The 25,757-nt window shown below is 53.7% G+C and overlaps 4 protein-coding genes across 4 annotated transcripts; 2 read left to right on the top strand and 2 right to left on the bottom strand.

The window, feature by feature from the left end:
* Positions 1-1,696, bottom strand: LOC34622995 (alpha/beta hydrolase domain-containing protein 17A). Its single transcript, XM_022736135.2, has 2 exons — positions 1,530-1,696; positions 1-736 (listed from the first exon to the last, which is right to left on the bottom strand). The coding sequence occupies exons 1-2, from the start codon at positions 1,694-1,696 to the stop codon at positions 1-3; spliced, it is 903 nt and encodes a 300-aa protein (XP_022589587.2).
* Positions 1,697-4,600: 2,904 nt separating this feature from the next.
* Positions 4,601-5,234, top strand: LOC34622996 (zinc finger protein 593). The gene is made up of 2 exons (XM_026336984.1): positions 4,601-4,697; positions 4,999-5,234. Exons 1-2 carry the CDS (start codon positions 4,601-4,603, stop codon positions 5,232-5,234), a joined length of 333 nt encoding a protein of 110 aa, XP_026192769.1.
* A 1,926-nt stretch (positions 5,235-7,160) lies between these two features.
* Positions 7,161-16,110, bottom strand: LOC34622997. Its single transcript, XM_026336983.1, has 14 exons — positions 16,065-16,110; positions 14,485-15,752; positions 13,971-14,107; positions 13,663-13,729; positions 10,642-10,988; positions 10,183-10,434; positions 9,759-9,844; positions 9,378-9,425; positions 9,146-9,266; positions 8,674-8,847; positions 8,342-8,429; positions 8,090-8,225; positions 7,509-7,840; positions 7,161-7,190 (listed from the first exon to the last, which is right to left on the bottom strand). Exons 1-14 carry the CDS (start codon positions 16,108-16,110, stop codon positions 7,161-7,163), a joined length of 3,132 nt encoding a protein of 1,043 aa, XP_026192768.1.
* A 902-nt stretch (positions 16,111-17,012) lies between these two features.
* Positions 17,013-19,916, top strand: LOC113147209 (probable basic-leucine zipper transcription factor R). Its single transcript, XM_026336982.1, is given in 7 exon segments — positions 17,013-17,338; positions 17,676-17,762; positions 17,842-17,935; positions 18,706-18,789; positions 18,855-19,013; positions 19,235-19,674; positions 19,847-19,916. Coding segments are annotated over 7 exon segments (1,260 nt in total).
* The last annotated feature ends 5,841 nt before the right edge of the window (positions 19,917-25,757 follow it).

Raw genomic sequence — 25,757 nt, 5'->3', positions numbered from 1 at the left:
TCACGCAATAGCCATGCCGCTGAGCAGGCGGGTCAGTGCTGGTGCCGCATTTTTGCTGGCTCTGGAAAAAGTCGGTTTTTCTTTAAAGCGCATGTACGTGGTTCGAGGACGCCTCGAATCTTCTTTGGGGTTTGTGCTGCTGCTTCTTGGCGGGTGCGTATTGATGAGGAATTGTTTGATTTCGTCGTTAATAATAGGCCTCCAGTCAGAGGACAGGATGGTTCGGTGTGTGGCACCCGATAAGAAGCAGCAGACGCTGTACTCGGCCCCTGCTTTCTCTGCAAGGGCCCTCGCGTGTTCCGGAGACGTGAGTTTATCGTTTGTGCCATGTAAAAGCAGCAAGGGGGCTTTCACCTTTAGCATTCTATCTATGCTACAGAACCTGTCGCCTGGTAGCGACTGTATTTGGACGGGAATCGAAACCCTGTAGACGGAGGCTAGGGCGCTAATGAGGACGAGGGCCTTGATGCCTGGGTACTTCGCGGCGAGGAACGTTGAGGGGCCTGTGCCAAGGCTTCTGCCCACAACGACGATCTGTTCTTGTGGCACATGGTGCCTGTGGATCAGTTGATTGAAGGCTGCCTCAATGTCAGCGTAGACATGAGTCTCGCTGGGGCCCTGTCCTCTGCTGTGGCCGTAGCCGCTGTACTCGTAGCAGCAGATAGAGACACCCAGAGCAGCCATGAAGCCGCGAACGTAGCGAAGGGCACCCCCCAAGTCCTCGGCGTTCCCGTGGCTGTACAGCAGCGTTAAGGGGGAGGAGCCCCTTATGAACACAAAGGGAATAATGCTGCCCTTCGCTGTTCGCAGATACTCCACCGGATACAGTGAGATATCCGTCTTGGGCGGAGGCATAAAGACAAGACGGTCAAGGAGACTGCCCATTGTGAGCCTTTCTGGTGGAAAGGGAGAGCGGCGGGTGCTTATTTTGTGCAAGGACGCAAGCACCCGTGGTGGGCCTTTGTTGGATCGGGGAGAGTTAGGGGGAAAAGGCACGAGAGGAGCAGATGCGGTCTGCGGGAATGCCAAGGAGTGAAAAAGAAGGCATGCCTTAAGGGGTGAAGGCAGACCTTGGCGTGTTGAGTGCGTTCGTTTCAACTGTCAGAGTTTGTGCAGCCACATCGGGGATAGGGTGGGCTATTGTACGGGGAGGGGGGTGACCTCCTTAACAAGCATAAAAAGAAATAAGACGTTCAGAAAATAAAGAATAGAAAGAAAGGAGGCCCGAGGCCCACTGTCGTTATGCGTGCCTTGCGGTGTGTGCATGTGTGCGTAAATATGCGTCGGTGGGGCAGGCAAGCCTTGTGGAAGGCGATCGAAGCCTTGGATGGAATCTGAAGAAGGGCAAAGTGGAAGCTCAGGCAGGGTGTCTTGCATCTATTTCGCCTTGTAAAGGAAAAACTCGAGAGCAAAGAAGGCAAGACAAGTGAGATAACCACACAGTAAAGGGACGCTTTGCCGCAGTCAGCAGGACCCACGTACAACCAACAAGGCTCGGCCTCGTCCGCAGAGAAGGTCACTCTTTTCGCCTAGTCTCTCTGAAAACAACCTCATAGATTGCTATTTCTTGAATATAAATGCACGGGAGATTTGTTGCATCCCGTCTATGAGCAACTTTAACCCTAGAATGGGCATATAAAGGCCCTGCATTCAAGTCTTCCTTACCGCAGGAAGGACAGGACGCCCATTCAACCATTCCCACAATAAACAAACCCTCTCTTTACCATTGCAGGTAGTTTGGTCTCTACTCTTTGTGTCTTGTAGAGGCCGTGAGTCACTACGTGCCTTCGGCCCCTGTTTTTACCTTTGCCGAAACCAAATCTTTGCGGATGGAGGATGCCAGCCACCACCCAGCAGCACCAGCCCACCCACCCTATGTGGTCAATGTATTTTACAATAACGTAAAGTACAATCCTTCATTAAATAATTTGAAGAATAAAATCGTTTAGCAATTCAGCTGCTTCACCGCTTCTTAGTCGAGCCCTTTTCCTAGCTTTCATGAAGCCCTGTAAACGTTGTGTTTCAGTGTCTGTACACCTGGTCACGCGCAGGGCCACCTCATATAGGTGGGCTCTGTCGACGAAACATCTACTTCGCTGCCTCGGGAAACAATAGTTATATTTCTCTATCCTTGTCATGTTATTTTGTATCGTAGAGACCTGTAGTACCTGGAGGAAGACGTAACGTTCGTTGCCTGTCGGCCTTTGCCAGCAGCAGCAGCCCAGCCTCGCTACGGGAATCATAGCTCCCGAGGCCTAATGCACATTTAGAGCTGCAGGCGACTGCTTCGCCCATTCAACTGGTGCGCCTGCGAACTAAACAGGGGCCACGCGCTCGAAGTTAGCTGTAGGACTTAGTCCCTTGAAAACATCCTCAAGCGCTCACCGCACTTCCAAGAGCAGTGGAAGAGTCGATGGAGGGCAACGCTATAACCCCCAAAAGTGAGTCTTATCCTCCTCAAGGACTAAGAGGCCAAGGCCTCTTAATCCTTGGTGGCCCCACACAAGGGGTGGTGGCATATCAAATGGGCGTTAAGGGGAGGCCTACATTCCCCTTTTACGCATGCAGTGCCAAGAAAAACAGTGGCACTGAAATTCCCCAAACGAGCTAGCCCTAAGTCGGATGCACCTACTACGGAAAGGCAAGGCAGCGTGGCTTCCTAGGAGCACCTGAGGCCTAGCGAACGACACCGCGTGGTCCCTAAATACACCTGTGTGTTGAATGAACACGGGGCGCCTGTCAATTCGAGGCTCTTTCTGATTGGCGTAAGGCCCCTGATGATCAGTTGGGGAACGCCAGGTTCAAAGTTTCGTGACTCACATTCAGAACACGGAAGTGAGGTATGAACCCCCTTTGGGCCCCCCTCCCCCCCCGGTTGGGGGCCCCTAAACGACTGCAAACAGGCTGCACTTCCTGTAAGCAAGGCGCTGTGTGCGATCTGCTTCGCCTCCCCCCAAGAAAGCCTATGGACATGCATTTGCGGAGACGGAGTAGTAGCCCTAGTCACGGAGATTATTCAGAATGCTCCCTTGGTTCTTGATCCACCCCTCACGTTTCCGGCAGCTGGTGTGTGGTAGGTAGGGGCCAACCGCGGTGCGTGCAAATCCTGTTACGGCGAAAAGCACGAACATAATGAAGCTGGCAGGTATGCTCAAGCTATTCGAAACAGAGCCGCCTGGAAGGACCAACAAAACGCCCCCAACGAACACCTCCTCGGAACCTCTGTGGGGAGGGAGGCTGTTCAGCTCCGAAGACGGCGCTTTGTCCACCAGGCTTAAGCGGGCTTTCGCTGGTTGTCTTTGCTTCCCAAGATCATTTTTGCTCGTTGGAGCTACCGCCTTCTTTGCACCGTTTGCGATCGGCGCATCAAAATCCCTCGGTAGGGGGAGGGAAGCGCTGTGTTTGGAGGGGACAGCCCCGCAACATTTTGCATATGAGCATACCCCAGAGGCAATTCCTCTAGAACTTCATCCGGCGGAAGTATATGCACCAACTGGCGTGCGTCTTGCTCCTGCAGTTCTGCATGTCTGTGTGGCTGTGCGACAGCCGCCCCTGCGGCTTCTTCACAGGCTGCCGAGCGCCTTCGTTAGGAAGCAGCGATGGAAACGACTGCAAGCAGGGGGCGCCCATTAGTTGCATCACGTATGTCGACAGCCAAGAGGAAGGAACAGTCCAATGCCAAACAGCGGAGCAGCGGCGATGCCCTATTGCTGCAGCCGTGAGTTGTCACAGCAGCACTCTAGCAGTCGGGGAAGGCCCCTGAGGAGGCTCTAGGCACTGGTGGAAAGTCGCACAGCCCAACACGCTGAATCTGCAAACCCAGCGGAACGGGCAGAAGTAGAGCGAGCAGGGGGAACAATGATTGCAACACTTGCCACGAGGGAGGCTTTTCCCCCCCCTGCTGCTGGCAAGAGCCGAACAAGAAAACTGCCGATGCAGTAATCGTTTTGACCCTTGGAATGCTTATTCTCCTCCAGCCGACAACAAAGCCCCAAAAAGGGGCTAGAAGAAAGAACATGCGCATGGCTACCACGATGTGCGTCTTAAAAGGCTGCGCTTGGCTGCGCCTTCATCAGGAAGGGCGGAGAGGGGGCCCTCCGGCTCCTCGACGTTACCTCGTTCTCCCTCCACTGGCAAGAAGCAGCATATTTATTTCATTTTCTTGCATAAATAAGCTTATTTTGGACTCTTTGCATCCGAAAACAAGCCACGTTTCTCCACTCCCCACGCTTCGTTCCTCTAGCAAACTCGGAAAATCGCTGCCATCGTCCGTTCCCCGTACGGCGCGCTGGTGCTGCTGCCGCTGCTCGTGCAAAAGCGAATTCGCGCCTTTCTGAGATCCATTTCCGATATATATATATATATGCTCGCGTGAGTCCTTGCCGTGCCGCCTGTGGAGGGAAGGGGTCATAAATTCTTCCCAGATCCCCTGTATCTACCTGCCTAACCCACGCGCTCGCTCCCTTCCACTTCGCTGTGTTCCGTTCACCACCCCATATCACCAGAGGGCCCCATAGCATAGAAGCGTCTAAAGACTTGCCACTTTATCCAGGGGAACGTGGGGAGTATCCTGCTGGTGTTTGGGGGGAGTTTGCTGACAATGGGGAGGCGTCAAAAGGCAGCCAAAGGCTCCAAGAATAGGAAACTCAAGAGAGGCACAAGGGACCTCAAGAGACGCACACTGGATCAGGACCAAGGTACGTCTAAGATCTGAAGTCACCCTTTGGGGGTGATACTAGCACATCTGCCGCGAACCGCTCAAGAGAGAGGCACATATTCAGGCACGAAACAGTCATCGCTGCATTCTGCTCGATAGTCTCCTGTATGCATGGGGTTGCGGCTTTCTCGGGTTCTCGAAATTGGTCTATTGCCTTTTCTGACTTGCATTCGTTGCCGTCTTGAACCTTGTTTTCGTTCCCAGCGCCCGTTCGTTCGCTGTATTTATTTTTGGTTGTAGATGCATGCATATATATGTCTATGCGTATGTACCGCAACAAGATGCGTCTGTTACGCTTATCGCAGCGCATAAGGCTGTCTCAGCGCCGTCTCCCTCCCTCCCCGTAGACGAAGATCTTCCAGGGGCCGGCCAGCATCTCTGCAGAGCCTGCAGCCGCTACTTCATCAACAAGGAAACTCTAGAAAAACACTGCAGCACGAAGGGCCATAAGCGGAGGCTGGCAGCTGCACTTGAAGCGCCTTGGTCTACTAGACAGGCAGAACTTGCTGCCAGATAGGCAGCCGTATAAACGCTTGAGGCCTCTTTGGGGGGCGCTCTGCAGAGGCCCTATCTACAAATGTATATATATATATATATATATATATATATATATATATATATATATATGTATATATATATGTAGGGCAGTTATTTATGGGATTCCTTTCTCTGCTTGTTTCTTTGCGGGAAGCGAAGGAAGCCTCACGATATCGATATGTCCTTTGTAGGAAAGGTATCAGGGGTGCAATTACCAACTGTGCTCGCGTCCTCTGCTGAATTTGCTTGAAATGGCGAAGGTTGCGGGTATGCCTTAGTAAGCCGCCCCGTGGAGATTTTGTTGCATCGCCACATTTTTAATCAGAAGGTGTCAAATGACTTCCACGGGCAGTTGCAGAGAGACATGTTTCCTCCCCTTTTCGAAGATAGCTTAGGATACGAGACGCATAGGGCCCCCTCCTTCTTCCTCTAATTTCCTAAAGGGCCGGCCGCGTTTAGGGTCCCTGTTTTGTATTCTGACGGATCAGAGTGCTCCTGCATGCACCTTGGGGTTTACTGGTTTGCTAAATGCATATCTTGCGAGAGTCGGGAGGAGGCCAGGACCAGTTTGCTGGGGAGAAACCTCGTGGGGTACTGGAAAGACACTACAAAAATTATATACCCCCAGTCAGGGGGGGGAGGGGCATTCGAGAGCGAATTCCCTTTGGAAACGCAGGGACCCCGAAAAAAAAGCACTCCCCCAGTTGGCTCACTGCGACATACAAAAGCGGTGAGGCCACCCTTGCGGGCAAGAAAGGCTGAACGCGAATCCGAATAATACTGTACCTACGCCTCTAGCTGCTGTGCCTGCTGGCGTCGAAATTGTGAGCGAATTGCCTCCTGATGCCCTGCGAAGCGAGCCCTTCCTAGCACGATGCCTGGTGAAGAATGAGCACCGCAGCACACGGTTGAGGCAGTGCAGTGCAGCAGCAGTAGCCGCAGCAGAAACAACGCAAAAAGCGGCTAGAAGCAAGCACAGGCAGCACTGTTTGGGGTGCAAGGGCTTTGAACGCCGCAGAAGGGGGCAGGCAGTGGCTCGAGAGGAGTCGCCAGGGAAGGCAGGCAGCCCCCAAAGAAGCGAGGAGGCGCAGGACCGCCTTCCGCAGTATTCACGAGCCGCGATGGAGAGACACCAGGAAGGTAGCTGGCGGAGTGCAGGTCAGGAGGGCTGCTTAGCGCCAGGCAGAGGGTTGAACAGGTGCTTACCATACGCAACTCTGGCTTCTTCTCTGTCTGTGGAGTGCCTTGCGTCTTCGGATAAGGCCAGCACTCTGCGCACAAAGTTCGCGAGTCAAGCTTAGACCCTAAAGAGAACAAGCCAACACGGCGTTGGGTCAGTGTGTCTCGCTTGCGTTCTCTCTTTTCCGTGGCGGTGAGTTTTTTAGAAAAAGCACAAACGGCCTCCAGCGGCTCGTCACACGTTTCGCGCATAGCTTGATGTCTCCCGCAGAGTGTCGCGGTATCTCGCTCGCGATGGAAGCGTGCAAGGAGGTGCTGCGCAAAGGCGGCACCCCCTCGGCTCCTTAGCCAGTCCCAGGCTGCTGCCAAGGCCGGTGAGCTATGGCTAGCTGGAGGGACGGAGATAGCGCCGGTTTGGCATGCAGGCACTCTTGTGGCTAGCAAATTAAGATGGTGGCAGAAGAGTGCGAGAACGCAGGGGCAAGGCCAGGAGGATGAAGTGGCTCCTCAAGAGAAGGGCAGGCAGGTGGAAGGGGAAAAAGGGGCAACATCCAAGACCCCCTTTTTCGGCTTACTCCGATAATTGCTCTACAGCCCGCTGGTACTTTCCAGCGCCCGCGGTAGCAGTGCTCAGATGCTGAAGATTGCTTTCTACGGCGCATTACGAACCGAAGGCCATGACGACTTGGAGGTAAGGCTGGCGCTTGGGTGGGTTGGTTGTAAAGGCTTACAGAGAGGCGCACGCCGCTGCACCACACTGCGATGGCAGGCGACCTTAAAGGTTTTAACTCTGGAGCTTACTTCCGCAAATAACGAGCGATTCTGCGACGGAGATCCTGTGGGAGTCCATTCTAGAGGCCCAAGAGTCTTCGATGCGCCTCGAAAAGGAGGCTTTGAGGGGGTGCTTACTGCCACTGCTGTTGTTAGCGGCGAGGCTGTGGCTTCTTCTTGGAGCCGCTGCCTCTGAGACCACCGCATCGCTCTGCCGTCGTGGCAGAGCTTGCTGCTTTGCTGGTCGCTCCTGCTCCTGCGGCTGTTCTTGCTCTTGTGCAGCAGCAGCAGCTGCAGCTGCTGCTGCTGCTGCTTCCTCGAGCAGCCGTTGCTGGATGTCGCACTCATAGATATCGCACACGGAGCCTTCGGAGTCGCTGCTGCTGTGACTGAGGCTGCTGCCACCGCTTTCGTAGCTGTTGCTGCGTTTTTCGCTGCTGCGACGACGCCCAGCATGGCCCACGTAGAGCCGGTGAAGTGCGCCAGGCCCTGAGACTGCTAAAGCGGAGAGTCGCTTAGCGGCATCCAGATAGCGCTGTCTGCTGGTAATTCGGCGCAACAACAGGCTGTCCAGCCCTCCTGTTGCTGCCGCTGTGGCTGCTGTGGAAGGCGTCAATGCAGCACTTGAGCTGCTGCCTAGGGATTTCTCACGGAAACGAACGCCCCGCGTTTGGTGCGGCTGCTCGTGCTGCTGCTGACTCTGCGCCTGGCTGCCTTTTTGAGTCGGTGGATTGAGCGTAGTAGCTGCACTGGCTTGCTGCTGGGGAGGGTTGTGCTGCACTGGGGGCTGCTGCTGCTGCTGCTGCTGCTGCTGCTGCTGCTGCTGCTGCTGCTGCTGCTGCTGCTGCTGCCCCCCCCCGGCGAGATTCCCCTGTGCCTGTGCACTTGCGACTGCATGTCGGACCAGCAGCGCTGCTGCTGCTTCTGCTGCCTGCGGAACGCCCTGGTGCGCGCTAAGGAGATCGGCAGCAGCGGCTGTGGCCGCTCTCCTGGCATTCGCCATAGAGGCCTCGCTGTCTCTCTTGGCTAAAGCGACACACACACGCACCTCGGAGGAGCACTCGAATCGGCTGCAGCAGCAACATCAACCGGAGCTGCCGCTTGCAGCCGCTGCGCCAGGGTGCCCGAGCCTCTTACCGCCTGCACATGGTGTCTCGACACGTGATTTGCAACTATTGCCTTTTGTTTCCAGGGTGTGCCGGCTCTCGTTCGCGGATTTTCCCAGCTTCAAAGCCGCCCTCCTCGCCTTCTGTTCAAAACATCTCTTGGGGTCTTGAAGAGGGAAACACGCGGCTGCATTCGCCTGGCAGCATCCTCCAGCAAGCATCATTCCGCCTTCGGCAGCGGCTGTACAGGCGTCTGGAGGAGCAGTGCTGGTGCTACCGCTGCTTCTTCTGTCTCCTTCCCTCTCCTGGAGTGCGCTGCCTGCTCCCGCAGACGCGCAGGAAAGCCCTCCAGAGCCTGGCTGCTGCTGCAGATGCAGCCGGAGCTTGTGTTGACGTCTCTCCTTGGTATCTTGCTGCAGAACAGCCCGTGCATCCCCTAAGGGCACAGCCGGGGGCCTGTGTGCTGCAAGCCTGGAAATTTCCCGCTGAACCCTGACGAGATGCTCTTCAAGAAGTCTTTTTGACATCTCGTAGTCTCTGCAGGCATCGCCGAAGCAGCACCCAACACAAAGCACAGGCGTGCCGGGAGTGCTTCGGGCATGTGTTAGTACGCAGGCTGCCGACGGCTCTGCCACTGACGGTGCAGCTGCCCGCGGCCATAGTTCTGGATCCTTATTGGATGCTCCTCGCGCTGCACTGTTGAGGCGGCAACAGCGATCGAGGAAACACAGGAGGGCACACGTCAAGAGAAGCTGAAGAAGACCAAACACAGAGAGAAACGAACGCCACAGAGAGGGAAGAAGATGCAGCCCGCTGTGCACTTCCTCAAAGATACCCAGAGGGTTCAGAGCAGATTGACAAGTTGCCAAGAGCGAGCGAATAACTCAAGGGGTCGTTCAGCTCCACTCCGAGATCTGCTGCTGCTGATAAGTGACGCCGGGCTTCCTCATCTTTTCCTGCACCGACCGCAGCAGCCAGACGCACAGCTCTATCGATAAGACTCTGGTAGCGGAGGGAGGCTCTTTGCTTCAATGCCAGAGGCGACAACAGAAGATAAAGTGTCTTGCCCATTCTGTGCAACAAAATTCCTAAATTCATGTGCGCCACCAGCTGCCCTAAGAACAGACAGACAGATAGACATAAACATGTACCAATAAATATTTAGATCTACACGCAGATGCATACACATACACACATATACACACACATACACACATGTATATACACACACATACATACACATACACACATAGGCACACACATACATACACATACACGCATATACATACATAAACGCACACACTTACACATATACACACACACAGTCGCACGCTGGCAGAGTACGCAAGACTGCAGCCACATCTGCAGCAGTGGCGGCCGTAGCAGAAAGGCACCTGCGTAAGACGACATCTACACGAGCCGCGAATGGTGTAGAGTTCGCAACCCACCGGCTTCGTCTGAGAGCTTTAGTTGCAATAGATGCTCCTGCACGGCGTCATTTAGCATGTCCAAAGCCGCGAATACAACGCCCTTACTGCAGCGAACAGCGATATCAGCAGCAACCGTAAAAGGCGCAAGCGAACCTTGAAACGATTTTTTTGCAGCGCATGCATCGTACGAAATGAGGCCGCCGTGGGTGTCTAGGCGCAGGGTCAAGAGTGACCGCTGATCGCTGCAGCAGCAGTGTTAGCCACTGCGCACTGCGACAGGAACCTCGTTGTGTCGCAACTTCTGGGAGAGAGAGGGGGGAAAGGGGGTAGAATAAGGCATTGGGTGGCAGTGCAAAGGGCCACAGAAGGAAAGCCAATAAAAGGAGACATCAGCTGCTGACTTCGGGTTCAAGAACCCGGAGCTTAGGGTGTATTAGCGGACGCGTTGTGTGCCAAGGCCTGAAGTTCGTGGGAGTCTAGGATAGTCGCCATCTTAAGGAATTCTGTGTAGTGCAGCAGGGCCTTTCCAAACATTTTGTTGCCTTCCAGCAGCAACCCCAAGGAATAGTGTGCGGCAGCCGCAGCTTCAATGTTGCCTGCCCTTGCTGCAGCATTTGCCAAGACGCTCCAGTCTCGCAAGCGGTGAGTAGCAGAACGAAGACCTCGCGGCGGGATGGCTGCACTGCGTGCCATCCTGCAGGAAGCTCAAGAGAAACGAAACAGGGACAGGAGCCGGTGCAGCTGCAGCCAGACAATGAGCGCAGCAGTAGCATAATGCGATCTGTTAGCGCCTTCCCCCCCTCTTCCTCCCCCCGTGTTGCTTGCAGGATGTGTCTGTTTTTCTGCGGTGACGAGCTTGTTTGCTGCTGCCTGCATCCAAAGAAGGGGGGGTTGTGCGTACCAGCGGATCTTGCGCAGGTACAGAAGTGAAGGCTCTCCTAGCGGCTCCCGATCTGTGGTGTCGAGTGCCCCCGGCTGCTGCTGCTTCTGTTGCTGTTTCTGCTGCTGCTGACGCCGGCAGTTGACAGGTAGGTCGCCTGTGGTTTTCGCCGCAGCAGCAAATGTATATTCCCAGTCGGGGGAACGAAGGGGAGTGCAGAACCTGAGGGGGGAGGGGGGCCTCTGTAACTCCAGCAGCAAAGGCTGTCCTGTGCTGCTGAAGGCCCCTGCCTCTTTTGCTGCTGCGCGCAGCGCCGCAGCTGATGGACTGAGGGATATGGAACGAAAACCCAGCCGGCCATACTGCAGCTGTAACACAGCAGCAGCAGCAGGAGAGGCAGCGACACTAGAGGTGCAGCACAGACGTGTGGTGTGTGAGCCTCAGACGCCGTTCTCACATCGTGGAGAGCCAGCGCATGCAGAGACGTGAGCTCGAAGCACTAAGCGTCATCGCGCACAGTCTGAGACACCCTGTGCTACCAGCTAGGCCGGCTTGGGCTTTTGCCTGCCCAAGAACCTGGGGAGGAAGGCCTCATTCAGCGACGCAGTAGGCCATGTGCGCTTCTTGCAGAAGAGAGGCAGAGGAGAAACGAGGGGTTACAGCCAGACGCACTGACGCTAGGAGAGGGCAGGAGCGAAGTGCCGAGACAAAAAGCCTCAACCGGCATGCCGAGGGCTCGGTGCACGCAGCCAAGAGATAAAAACAGGATTGGTAGTAGGTTTTAATCAGATGGAGAGAGGCATCAGATGGAGGGAGGTAGAGGCTTGGCCAGATCACGCAGAAAAGCCTTTTGGATGGAAGCAGATGGAGTACCAACATGGCAAGAATGGCAAAATGCAGCGAAAGGAAGGACGTGGCCTTCATAGATCGCAAAGGAAGCGGAGCTCAGAAGCCACGAAGGGGATGAAGGGACAAACCACACGAATCAAGCAAGGGTGACATGGAAATAAAGCAAACGGCAAAGAAGACGCAGGAGCCCCCACTACGAATGCGTGCCTCTTTTAGCATGGCTCCAGTCGTATTTCCTATTTAGGCTTCTCGGCAGTACAGTAAATCTGTTTTGTGTTGCCTGAGCGCTTTTGAGAAGAGGCGAAGGTGGGGTGGGCCCTTGGCAGCAGAGGGACGGACGACCCCTTTAAACTCGGTATACAGTTTCTCTCTCGGAGGAGCGCTTTGTACTGGACAGGAGAGAGCCCTCAGTGTCGTGGGCGGCCTGTGACGAGCCGACACGAGGACGGCCTCTTGTAAAAAGTGGCTTGGTACAATACACGAGTCTGGATACGTGACCAAAGAAGTGACCCTGGAATCGGAAAACAATTGGAAGAGCAGATCAAAGGGGGTCCTAGCCTGCCTCAGAAACCCTGAACTAGCCGCGAGAAACCGTTTTTTTGGCTCAGAACCTGCACTTCCGCATATATGTGACCCTAGCAGTCGTGTGTCTAAACACCTTATCGGGATGCGGGGCTCTACCGGCTTCTGAAATGCCTCGCTTAAAGGCGCTTCAGGCCTGCAGGTGCTGGCACATCCTACGAGGTAGCAGGGAACAGGAAGTTTCCGACAGCATTTCGACTGCTGCGCGTGGGGTCTCAGCTGTTGGGTGAGGGAAGCTGGCGATAGGGCTTAGAGAATGGGGAATGGGAAAGCGAGCTAAATCCAGACGGTGTCCAATTAGGGAGATGTACAAACCATCCTTCGGGTGCCTCTTTGGTATAATGCCACCCGCAGGACCCAGAAAATGATGATTTTAATCTAAATGAAGGCTTGTGGACGACGCATTTGCGTGGTGTCTTGCTCCCCCCAGTCCAGCCCAGGATTCAAAATACTTCATGTCTCACCACGGTCCGCTGTCCCTTTCAAGCACTAGCAAGAGACCTATTGAAGTGAATGTGCCGCAACCGTCAAATACAGATGACTCGCGAAAGCCAGCTTTCCCAAGTTTCCGAATTTCGCTTCCAGCGCTGCAAGGGCCCCAGGCTGCCGTCGTGAGTGCGTGCGAGCGTTTTGCAGCTCGCACGAGTGTGGGGGCTTAAGCACTGAAATAATGGCGAAAACCAGAGCTTTTTTCAACCTGCACTGCATGTAAACGTTTGTAAGCGCACACGGAGTGGCGAACTCCCTCCAGTCGCTTAATACGCACAGCCGCCAAGGTGACCTTGTGCAAGGGCCCCCCGCTATGAAGGGCCAATCCTTGATAGCGCAGCGGCGAAAACCATGAAAGCCGAGCTCATAATGCAGCACGAAAAAGCCCATTTGTATTTTTGATATTTCTGCTGCCTGATGCAGGACCCGCAATTAGGGAGAGGGGGGCGTGTCGCTCCACCGAGCCCAGGCGTGGGGAGGCGGGAGGCCTTGAGCAGCCATAAGCCACCTATCTGCTGTCTTTTGTGTTGAGCCGTCTACCTCTGGGTTATGCGTACAGACAGAGGACTAAATCAAGCTGCTAAGACGGAGCTGCCTCATGGCAACGGCCAACAGCCTACATCAAGAACTGCGGGCCGTAAACTTTCGCCTTGCGGCTATCCCTAGCCAAGCCAGTAGACACAGTAGCCTCTAGGTCCAACATGTGCTTAGGGGTGTATGGGAGGGGGGAGGGAGGAGGAATGAAGGCAGCGAATTGTGCAGTGAAGGAACTCCCCGCGAGTCGTTTGTACTGCCTTTTCTTGTACAAGGTCTCTCTCTGACTTGCCAGAGCTGCACCTACACTCTAGCGCTGCCGAGAGCGATGAAGCTCTTTTGATTACTCGACTGACGGCGTTATTGCTTCCGCCTCCCCAGAATTGCCATGCCATGCGGAAAAAATCACCGGAAACTTGCGTGGCCTATGGCTATGCAGAGACTCTCTACAGAGACTCTCTGCATAGCCTCATGGCCTTCTCCCCAACCCCTCCTGCCTTGGTACGCAGAGAGTTAAGAGGCGGATGTTTCTTCGTCCTTCGGATCTGGCAAATCATCTGGAAGCTGAAAGTCTCCAAAAAGGCGCACTTTGGGCTCAAAGGGAGCCTCTCCTCTTCGCGCGCGGGCCAGGCGCTGCTGTCTGTACATCTTTGCGCTGTGAAGCGTAAACCACACACATACACATACACATATAGACATACACACATACACATATAGACATACACACATACACATGCAAACACACACACACACACACAAATCATCGCACATCCGGAGGCGACCGAGCCACTCCTGCCGTTTCCTCTCGTCTGAACTCTCCCGCCAGGCGTTTCCTGCTTTTTCACCCTATTCTGTACTGCCCGCTGTTTTGCGCTCTTGTCTAAAGCTGCCCGCACATTCGAAGCATCTTCTCGAGCTCGGGGATCTGCTTCATCCGCAAAGAATCAAAGTCCGACGGCCACCGGAGTAAACGGTCGAAGCGAAACTTGGGATGTAGCAGCTCGTCTATCAGCTTTTCCTTCTTCTCCATCTCCTGAGATCAAAAAGGTTCCCACAAAAAATAAGCACGCTAGAGGAATCGCTAGCCAGGGAGGGTGCTCTTTCTGACGTTCATGGGGTCCACCGTTATCTGGCTAGTGGTAGCCGTCGCTGCATGTGTCTGAAGGGCCTTTTGGCAGTGAGATGCAAGCTTGCACAACATGCCTCTTGTCGGCGGCAACACTGCGAAACAGATCCTCCAGGCGACCTGGATGTTTCTTTGTGTGTATGTGTATGTGTGTCTGTATGTGTATGTGTGTCTGTGTGTGTATGTGTATGTGCACGTGTGTATGTGTATGTGGCCTGCTTGCTCGAGGAGGAAGAGCTGACTGCGGCTAGTTGGCAGCTTTCGCTAGGCGTCCTCAGTCGTACCCGTTGATACAGTCGGTATTTAGATATCCACTGGGTGCGCATCCCTAGGCGGTGCCAGATACGCCTCAGCTTTTCCGGGTGTACATACATGTCGAAGTAGGCGGAAGCGCCGACTCTCTCGGGCATGCTGACACTCAAAAAGGTAGGCAAGTGCAGGAAAGGAGCACTAGCCAGCTGCACATCCTGCAAAGGCATTTGTTGCAGCTCCCTATACACCGCGTCCTCAAGAGCCTTCTCACGATTCAACAACGCGTGCTCAGGCTGCTGCCATTCCTCTTTTTTTTCCTCCTCGTGCTGCTGCAGTCCCTCCTGCCGCTGCAAGAGAAATCCGAAATGTCGGCGGAAGAGTCGCATGTGTGAGCGCAGCCGCTTAAGAGACTCCATCGGGCAATCTCCAACAGTGCTTTTTTCACCAGCACCCCCGTCCCTGCGACTGCCAGCGCTCTGCTGCTGCTTCTTCTTGAGGTAACGCAGCAACTCTGCACTAAGGTGGACGTCCACCAAAAGTTTCCGCTGCAGCAATTCATACTGCTCTCTGCTGTCTTTGTGTTTGAAGGGGGACCGCAACAGCGTGAGCACTCTGCGCTGCGTCGGGAGACAGGCAACTGACAGCAAAAACGCCGGCGCTTTCTCCTCCTCCTGTCCTTCCTGCTGCTGTTGCTCCTGCTCCTGTCGTTCCTGCTGCTGTTGCTCCTGTTGTTGCTGCCTCGCTACAAGGGCGTTCAGCTGCTGCAGAGCTGCCTCTAGGCGTCTAAGGGTCTCTGCTAAGTCGTCAGCTCGCGGAGCAGTCAGACGAATCCTGAGGAAGCAACCCCTTGGCCATGCGAACGCAGCAGCATTTTCAGATTCTGTGGCTGCTCGCTCGGCAAGGGTAGCTGCCGGTGCTGCTTTTCTTGCAGCTATTGCAGCGAGCGTCTCAGCCCCCTCAGGAGAGCTCGCCGACACTCTGCGAAAGTGTTTCTTCAAGTGCTCCTCCCTCCTGGAGTGTATGTAGCGATGGGAGACGTGCGGATGCAGCTGCACGCGCTTCCCGCTCCGTCTGGACGCCAGAACGCCTCTGTCTCTGTGGCTGCTACTACTCATGCTGCCGCTAGTACTGCTGCTAGTGCTGCTGCTAGTGCTGCTGATAGTGCTGCTGCTAGTGCTGCTGCTAGTGCTGCTGCTAGTGCTGCTGCTAGTACTGCTGCTAGTGCTGCTGTCGACGGATGTTTCGCTGTTTCCGACGCCACTGTACAGCCTCCTCGCAAGAGAGGCGTCCCTGTAGGCTGCTGTGTTAAAGGGCAGAGGAACGCGTTGAAAGGTAAGGCGCAGGCTGGCGGATGCCACGAAGCCTTCGCTGCGTTGTTGAGGCGCAGTAAAGGCCAAGGCAGGAGGAGCGCTCGCCACTAAGCCTAGCAGCAGTCCCCCCAGCAGCGGCAGCAGCAGCAGCACTTGCGGCTGCAGCGAGAAAGAGACTGCTTCTGCTGAGCGCGTATCCATGGACGTGAAAAGCTCGCGAAGACGCCACGGGCGAGGAATAGGGAGGGGGAAGGGGAGGAAGGGGGCCCCCTCCCAAGGGCCCCCTCAGGGGTGGCTTTTACGCGTGCCGCTGGTGGCGGCACCCTCTGCTGGCCTACAAGGATGCATGCAGAGCAGTACACTATATATATATATGTATGCAGCCAGTAACCTGCGGAGGGGAGAGGCAGGCAATTCGGCAGGCAGGCAATTCGGAATACCGAACTTTATAGAAACCAAAGAAGCGTCGCCGCGCTCCTGCTGGAAATTATGTGTATATGTATGTATATGTATATATGTACATGTATATATGTATATACATATGTGTGTATATGTTCATGTATGTCTGTATGGATGCATGTATGTGTATGCATGTGTATGTATATGTGTACGTATGTACATGCGTGTGTGTGTGTTTATCTGTGTGTCTTTGTGTGTACTGTATGGAGATCCCTGGATGGGTAAAAGTGCGCATGCGCAGCTTGAGTCTAAAGAGGAGAGCGAGGGGCGATCCTGGCGAAGCCGATGGCCTTTAAAAAGGAGGAGAACATGCAGAGGAAAAGGATCCTTTATTGTTTGGAGAGGAAAGAGAGGAAGGGAGGCGGTAGCGCAGATAAAAGGGGTGCTATTTATAGCAAGAACAACGAACGGGGGCCCCCGTTCGTTGTTCGCGGGGAGGATCCTCTACTGGGCGGGGAAGGGGGGAGGGAGGGGGGCCCCCTGCGCTCGGGGGGCCCCTTGCGCTCGGGGGGCCCCCCTCTCGCTTCCCCCCTCCCTCCCTCTTGCACAGCAAAAACAGAAACGTCGCAGCTTCGTTGATCGCGCATTCTTTTTTCTAAGCGCCTTCTCGCATATAAATATATATATGGAGGCTTTCGACACCTAGAAAACGGCAATCTTCGGCTTGAAGGGCCAGCGGGGGAAGCCAGAAAGCTGCCATCGACGTGCGGCTGTCATCCCTCCGCGAGCGAGGAGGGGCCTCCTTCGCCCTTCGAGACGTAGCCACGCGCGTTTCTGCATTTCAAGACGAAATGGCAAAGGAGAAGGAGAGGAAGGGAGCAGGTTCGAGAGATCGTCGCCTTGGGGCAGATGGGGGCAGTTGCGAGCCGCAGCAAGCGCTAAACTCGGAAGGGGCCATCTTCGGAGAGAGGGAAAGCTTCCCATGCTCCCTTGATTCCCCTCCGAGCAGCGTGGCAGACCTCTCGACTTCGCAATCTCAGCTGCAGCTGGCTGCAAACGTCTCACAGACCCCTGCTGATGACTCCCAGTCTCCCCAAGAACGGCTGTTGCCAGCTGCACCCCACGCCATGCCGCCGTCCACGCGAGCATCTGAAGCAACAGGAAGGCACAGACAGCCGCGCTGCAGACGTCTGCGAAGGCTTGCTCACTCTTCTGATGAAGAAGAAGACGTCCAACAAGAGCAGCAGCAGCCGCAGCCGCAAGAAGAGCAGCAGCAGCCGCAGCCGCAAGAAGAGCAGCAGCAGCAGCTCCTCGACGCGCAAAGCGAACCCGAACAGCCTTCTCTACAGCATCAGCAAGCTTCCAATGGCTTCAACGCCACACAAGTGCCTCCTGCGCTTCTTACCCGCACGCCAAGCAGGCTGCTGCTACTGCAGATGCACCAGCAGCAACAGCAGCAGACTGTGCGACCACCTCATGCAACACTCCCCCGTTTTCCGAGAACGTCCTCGCAGCAGATGCAGCAGCAGCAACAGCAACAGCAACAGCAGCAGCAGCAGCAACAACAACCGCAACAACAGCGCTTCCGCTTCACACCCAATGTTTCAGCCGCTTCTACAACACGTGCCCTCCAAACACTGCCCGTCACTGCACCTGCTACAAGCTCTTCCGAGGCAAGAGAACTCTCTCTTGCTGGAATGCTGCTGAATGCAGCGCCGCTTCAGCAGCAGCTGAAGCAGTCGCAACAGACGAGCCGACCTGCAGATCTTCTCCGGCTCAAGACTGAAGAGCACCTGCGCCGCAAGGGGGAGCAGCAGCAGCAGCAGTCGCCACAGAGGCTGCAGGGAATAAAGTCGAAGCAGCAACTACTGACGGATGAAGAGAAAAGGAGCAAACTTCTGCAGCAGAGCGAAGAAGGAGCCGCAACTTTCCAGCAGCAGCAGCACAACCACAGCCACCATCAACAGCAGCAGCAGCAGAAACGAGGTGTCACGCTGGCGTCTCTCAGTGCTACTCAAGAAGACAGCTTCATCTACAGCCCTCTCTCGCTTCCCTTCCATAAGGTCTGCCAATTCTCCCAACCTCCTCAGTGCCCCCTGTCTCACCTCGCCAGGTTCATGCTACTACCACTCCTCCATGTGCCTTTTTCTGCTCTTGCTGCTGTGAAAGTTTCTAGCCTCGTCGATTGCTGTCACCGCTGCGAGGGGGGTCCAACGCACAGAGACAACGCCCGCTCCATTTCCGCATGCATCTCCTCACAAGTAGCACCTGCAGCGAAAACAACCCAGGCATCTCGGAAACTGCGCCATAAAGTGCCTATTGGGCCTGTTTATGTATGCATGTCTGTCTGTGTGTTGGTCTGTGTAACTCTGTGTCTATGTGTCTGCCTGTGTGTGTGTATGTATGTCTGTCTGTCTTTATGTCTGTCTGTCTGTGTGTCTGTCTGTGTGTCTGTCTTTATGTCTGTATGTCTGTTCCTGTCTGTCTGTATGTGTCTGTATGTGTACCTGTGTGTGGGGTGTGTTTGTCTGATTTTTTTGTCAGCAGGAGCAGAGTTCCCCCACAACGGTGGCTGAAGTGCTTCGTGCAGCAGCGGCACAGGGTGTAGCTGCTGCTTGTGGATCAGACGCTGGTTTGAGCGGCGGTCCCTTCCTGATGCTGCAATTGCCGCGGCATCTTCCCCCCGTGGACAGAGTAGCTATGGTGAATCGCGAGTCGCAGTCTCAGCAGTCACAGCAGCAGCAGCAGCAGCAGCGGCGCCCAGGCGGCATGCGCAAGAACGCGAGCAGCAGCAACAGCAACAGCAGCAGCAGCAGTAGCAGCAGCAGCAGTAGCAGCAGCAGCAGGAGTGAGCCGCTAACTAGCTTGGATGAATTGCCACCAGGCCGTTTGGGAAAGTTGATTGTACGCCAGAGTGGGAAGGTGACGCTAAGGCTGCGAACATCAAATTCGTCTCCTGCTGCCTCCTCCGTGGCTTCTGTCCCTTCCTCAGCACCCGCTGCAGCGCAGGAAGCGCAAAGACAGCGTGGCTATATGGAATTCGCGATTGCTTTGGGGTGTGAGACGCGATCAGTGCAGCAGTGTGGAGTGCTTATACAACCCGGCGCTGAGTTTGTCCTTCTGGGTAGGTAGCGAGAGGACAGACAAAAAACGGTGTTCTTCTTTCGAGGAGAAAGCCGCTTTTGTAGGCGGGAAAATGGAAAGGCGGGATAGGGGGAAAGGGGTAGGGGGGCGAGGGTGGGGAGGGAGTTGTCTGGCAGTTGCTCATGCAGTTTCTCTTTATTGTATGGTTCCTCTCAAGAGTCCATGCATCTTTGAACTTCGCCTTAAAATGCGATTAAGGGAGGGATGGAAACGCGGGGTAGGAAGAGGACGCGGTGGACTGACTCCAGATGTTTCACGTGTGGATGGTGGTTTATCCAAGTGCCGGCAAAGTGCTGTTTCGGGAGAGGGTTCTACTGACGTTGCGGGGTTGGATGCGGATCGTTTCTACGAAGAGCACGCTGCTCCTGTGTATGTGTGCCTACATGCCTTAATATGCACATCTATAGGTATATGTGTATGTATATCTGTGTATTCTAGGTGTGTGGATGTAGACGTATGCCCAGGGTGGATGTGTATGTATGTACATATGAAAGTACACCTACATACAGATGTACATGTGTATACCTTCGTGCTGCTTTAGTGCTCGAACTGCAGCTGGTAGCCTTTGGTATATAGCGATGCATTCAAAGGGGGTCTTGGCTGGGCACTGAATGTTCATGGGAGGCTTTGTCTCTCGTGGCTTCTCATTAAAGGCGCAAGGTGATGTCTTGCACATGCATTGTTGGTGCTGCGTTACGGGGGGTGGGGGTGGGGGGGGAGCGGTTCCCAGGCATTTGTGTGAATGGGTAGAGGCTTTTTGCACGTGGGTGTGATATACTGTGGGTTGGTTGAAAGAGGGCAACGAACAAAGGGAGAGACAGACACAAGGACGCAGTCGCAGCCTCGGCTTCACCCCTTCAGCCCTCCTTCGTCCCTCCCCCATAGTCTCTCACTCTCTCCGGCTCTCTTCCACTCTCCCTCTCCCTCCATTTAGTGGTTTAGTGTGTGGATCAACTGCGGGTCATGTGCACGGTGCCTTCCTAGTCATTTAAGATGCATTTTTGCTCTCCCCGATAGTGCTTTGCTGAGCTTGTTGTTGTGCTGCGTCTTCAGGCGATTGCCAACAGCGGCTGGTGGTCTGCCCGCAGCTTGATGCAACCCTGCAAGCTTCAAAACGGGGAGACTAGATCTTTTTACGGGTGTGGTGGTGGGAGGCGGCTTGAGGGGACAAGATGGACATCTTGGTAGAGAGACATGTTGCGGGCTGTCTCCTGACACAGTGTGATGGTGTTCCTTTGTGCGGTAGAGAGACACGTAAGCTAGGAAGCACCGTTTCTACAGTCCTATGATTCGGCGGTCTCGCCTTTCAGACACAAAAAGAGGCCTTGGAGATTTCGTGTTTAGAGAGTTTTCAGTCGAGCACAAGGAAAAGTTATCTTTCCCCGAGAGTGAGTAGAGGTAATATGCGACGGAGCATGCATATACATGCACAAAGCCAGATTTTGTTGTGCGGCGTCTTTTGGGAGGCACCTACTCACTGCACAAAACAAAGGGTACAAGACAGCGCTCAGGCTTCGCTGTGCGGGTTCAATACGCCTTCGGACGCCCTTCCCTCTCTTCCTCGCCAGGGGCACTTTTCTCTCTCCTTTGGTATCCAAGAGGCATGCGCTTGTCTGTTGGAGTAGCAAAGCAAAGCCTTTAGGAGGGTTCCCCTTGCGTCGGATTTAGGTGGCTTCACAGAGCTAGGGGTTCCGCCGGCACATAGCTCTCAGGTGTTGCTGTCAATACGGAGCTTCTCCGAACTGAATCCTCGGAATTGACTGTCTTCCTGTCACAATCAAAGGCCTGCTTCGCCATCGAAATCCGGGGGCCCTCTAGTTGGCAATAAAGAAACGCATTTTTACGCGCCGGTCACCAGCTGTGTATGTATCACCGGGAAGTTGCTGTATGGATTACATCGCTGGCCAGTGCCTCCCTCCTTTTCCCCTTTCCTCCCGCCGCCTCGCAAAAAAAGAGTCCTCTGCGAGCCGCTGTATTATTATAGGAATGCCAGCGGGTCAGGCGTAGATAGGCTGCGAATGTGGGGTCTCCGGAGCCTTTAGAAGATACGCGAGGGGCAGCGGGATGAGCTGCCTATATTAGGCCACTTCCTGCTACGCGTTTCCCACGCGTGCAGCTAAGAACACGTGGAAAACTATGGATCTGACTGCTCGATACTGTTTTAAGGTCATGCATGGTGTTGCAGACAATAATACGCGTTAGCTCGGTACAACAAGACGCGACGCCGTGTATGCTTGGAGTGGATACCCTGTGCATCGACAAGCTGCGAACACTCGGACTGCTGAGAGGGTGCAGCAAGGCCCCTGCACCGTAGCTCTCTGCCCCCCTCTCCTTGTCCCTTCGTATAAATAACGTTCTTCTGAGAACGCTTCATAAGTCTCTATGGAGTCTATAGTTAGTGAGTCCGGAGCTAAAGGGCTTCGCCCTACCAAGATACTAACAAGGGGGTGTTGAGGGAGGCTTTTAGGGAGGGGGTCGTTCGTGGGTGGCATTCCGTAGAGGAATGCTCCAAGCGTTGAAATGCCGAACCTAATGATCCATTCGTTGAAGTTCCTAGTACTCAAGGTGTACACCGCATTACCTACCCAAGTTTCAAAGCCTTGAGCCGAACGAGGGGGGGGCTTGGTGCCTACAGAGGGTCCATGCATACTAATGCTTCGACGACTGTTACCACCGCTCCCTTTGAGGGAGCTGTAAATGGACCTACACATCTATACGGATGGTAAGCTACGCATGGGAAGCGCTCGGTCCTGAGCAACGCGCTAGAGCTTCAAGCGCTCAAAAAAACCCATATAAAAAGACTTTAATGCTTCTTTCTTTACCGCTGTTCAGGGGCCCCCTTTGCGCCACCCTGATCATGGACACCCAAATCCTCGTCTGTGATGAATCCCAGGCGACGCCATTCCTTCAAACTGCGTCACACACATACACATACACATACACACAGATATATGTATATATATACAAAAAGCAAAGCGCAGACCGTGTGCAATGGGAGGTCTGAGAACCAGTATAACGGCAGAAGCAATGGTAGCAGCCGCCTACGTTGTTTCCCCCAGCTCCCGGCGAAGCCTGCGTTCGAGCGTATCCTCTTCTTCCTTCTCCTTTATTAGATACTTCTGCGGGTGTAGAGCCATGCGGAAAGGATGAACACCTGTGCTTCCCCACAAGTAGAAGAAGTAAACAGTGGAGGAGGCCATCAAAGAGAGCTGAAGTACCTGAGAAACCAAAGCCAGCCCACGCAAAACAACACAAACCAAATATTACGCTATCCAGCTGAAGGTACTGCATTACGCGCACATCGCTCGAACAAAAGGCTTCTGCATAACGCAAGCCTCAAAGGCACACGCTGAATGCGCAGCTCCTTTACGGCCACCCAAATAGGAGACGACCAGACTGAGAGGCAGCCTCGTGGAGGTTTTTCCAAAGAGGAGATAACGGAGAGGCGTTCAAGATGACTACTCTCTATCTACGAGGCGCGATGGGGGCCCAGGGGCCTCCTGCTTGTGTTGCAAATGAAATGTCTGCTAGAATAACAGTACAGCCTCATGAAGATGCCGAACTCATTAACTAGGGGAACACCATGAGGAGCCCCTTAAGCTTCTGCAGCCCTTGCCTTCTGCGTTTTGCGCCGTTTCGCCTGTAGGCGGCAACCTCTTGAGAACACCCTTACAGCTACTGGGAAAGTGTGGCATGCACTGTGTCTGCTAAAGGTGTATGAGTTGCCGCGTAGATATGAAAATTAGGGTCGTCATCTTACATTTGGTTGCCCCCTCTCCAAGATGAACACATAACGCAGGAAGGAGCAAAACCGCCCCATCCGCCAAGACCGAAAACAACACAAAGAGCCTGACGTTGGGTAATTTTGAGATGAATGGAAAAATAAAAACTGAAGAGAGCAAAGAAGAACACATGGAAATCGCCGGCATAAAAAACATGGTAGGGCCCCCACTGACCCGCGGGTTGTCTTTGGGGGGCCCCTAGAGAGAAGCCGGTATCGATACAAGAAAACCGCTTAAAGTATTGCATGCTAGACCTTCTTTCAAGTGGAACTGTAATGCGAGGTGCCATATTTTTGCGCTTCCGCATCGCCTGCGCTTTTAAGTCTACACCTCGTGCTGATGGAATTGCAAGCCTAGGAGTGTAGCATGAGCCAGCAAGTGGACAGGCTAGCTGCCGAACTCCTGACTTCGGCTCAATAGCGCTGTGCTCTGAAATTGCGGTACTTCATGGCTGCAGGGCCTGCAAACGATGGCGAGAGAAAGCGAGAGAGAGAGAGAGGGAACGAGCGAGATGGCATCTTCAGATAAATAGCCCATGTAGCGCTTCTGCGGGAGAAGGGTATTCTTCCCCAAAAGTCATAGGGTGGTACAGTCACGCTGAAACCAATGAAAATTTACTTCAGTTCGATACGCCTGCTAGTGAGAGACTTTCTCAGGCTGTTAGAATAAAGAATGCAAGGAAATACCAGTCCTGTAGGAGGCCAAGGTACACATATGGCACTTGCTTCTACAGGAGTGTTTCTGATTAAGAAATAGTAAAGACTGACTATATATTCTGTCCGTTCATCTCTAAAATAAAGCACAATGCTGTTCGCTCAATACTAGGAGACGCAATATTATGTCCATGTGCGCTTAATCCCATGTGCAACTACATCCGAGTGTTTGGAGTGTTTTAAAGGTTCAACACCCATGTAAATCCTTGCCGACCTTTTCCCTTACGTCGGATCCTTGACGAACCAGAGCGAACAAAAGGAAAAACTCAGAAAAACCCACGTACATTCTATTGAGATTGCAATGATGTGGGAGCAAAGTGTCTTCATATTCATGCCTGAGGGTGCGCGTTGAAGGGTGACTGTATTCTCAAAGAACTGCACCTCTGCATTCAACGCGGCGCTCCGCTAAGGGTTTTATCAAGGGAGACCGTCTTAGCCTTAAATTAAAGACGATCCTCAACTTCCTATTGAGCATGAGCCTTCAGCTGACGAAATGCTCATGATGAGCCGATGATGTTGAGGTTTTCATAAAAGTATGACGGCCTTCAGGATAAGCAATAATTTTACGAGTTTATCAGCTGGTTGAATATGTGCTTCGCCTTTTATCTCCGATGGAAATCAAAGCAAAAGTTCTTGCATCAGGTCTGTTGGAGGAAGGAGCAGTTTCGATGTTGGTTCTGTGCATGCAAAGGAATATGTCTACCTAGAGGAATATCTGCAGCTCAAGATTCCATACAAGGCCTGAGTCATCCTTTTATGCCGAGATGAGCTCAAAAGCAAGTTTTTCGAGAATCGAGCTTGCACCAGCATACATTTACCAGAAGTGTCACTCCAGGTAGTCGCAGAATGGGCAGCCACTCAGCTCTTCAACAACTGGTCAGTGGAGCTCCCGCAAATGATGGAGTGATTGACGCTCGAAGAGCAAATGAGAGTAGCTCCTGGGTCTTTGCTTGAAAAGAACGGCCAAAATAGCTTCTAAAACCTGTGCTTCTAGAACCCAGCCTACAGTCTAAGTTGGACGAGAGAAGAAAGCGGAGGTTTCCTACGCCTTTAGACAACCCCGGATAAATTCTCAACAATGCACCTGCGCCCATTGTGGGGTATTGGGTCGGAAATGCAGCAGACGCATGCAAACCGCCCACGAACCTAAGCAATGGGACTCGGCCTAGAGGAAGCAGGCTGGTTGGCAAGCAACGACAGTGCATCGAGAAAGCAAAACACCTGCAAACAGGCTATGCTGCAGTAAGCGAAAAATAATGATGCTTTTTCGTAGCGGTTTTCGGCACATCAAGGTCCACAGCACGCAGGTGTGGCCACATGCGCGTCTTCCATTGCATCCCCCATGGCATACCTAAGAGTACGTCGTGATGCAAAGATCTGCCATGGAACCCATTGAGTCGTGCTCATAGGATCAGGATAAGGCCGTAGCTGGAAATCTACCGTGTACCAATTATGCCCTGGTATAAGTTTAGATTCGTGGTCCAGAATTGCTTACATGGCTCAACACTGAATGTTAAGTGGATCTGTTATCCAAGGAGACGGCGGAAATTTTATATCTGCCTTTTGTTCCCTCGGGAGCGCAATCCCTTGGACTTTCGTTTGCTGAGGGGTTGCAGAGCGCAAGGATCGGCAAGGCTTTGGTAGTTATAATGTCATTTCAAATCGGAATAGATCACATAAGATTGACCTGCGGCGTCTATGCTGGACTCATGGACAATGGCGTAATCGCACGAGTGCCATGGTAGACCCAATAGAACTCATGCAATCACAGCTGATCGTAGAGGTTATTGTTCCAGGAAGTGCTAGGTAGACGCGTCTCTTTGTTTTCTTAAACAACGCTCATTCCATCTAAGGTGAGGAGAGTAGAGTCGGACGCACCATGTTGAGCTATTCGCCTTATTGGGTCCAAGCTTTGTTACGCTGTATCGGAAGGCCGCACAGCATGAGGAGGAGGTTG

The sequence above is a fragment of the Cyclospora cayetanensis genome, unplaced genomic scaffold (assembly GCF_002999335.1).
Source record: "Cyclospora cayetanensis isolate NF1_C8 unplaced genomic scaffold, CcayRef3 CcayRef3_contig_159, whole genome shotgun sequence".
NCBI lineage: Eukaryota > Apicomplexa > Conoidasida > Eucoccidiorida > Eimeriidae > Cyclospora > Cyclospora cayetanensis.
Note: the sequence above shows the minus strand (reverse complement) of the source record. Positions and strands in the feature narration are given on the sequence as shown.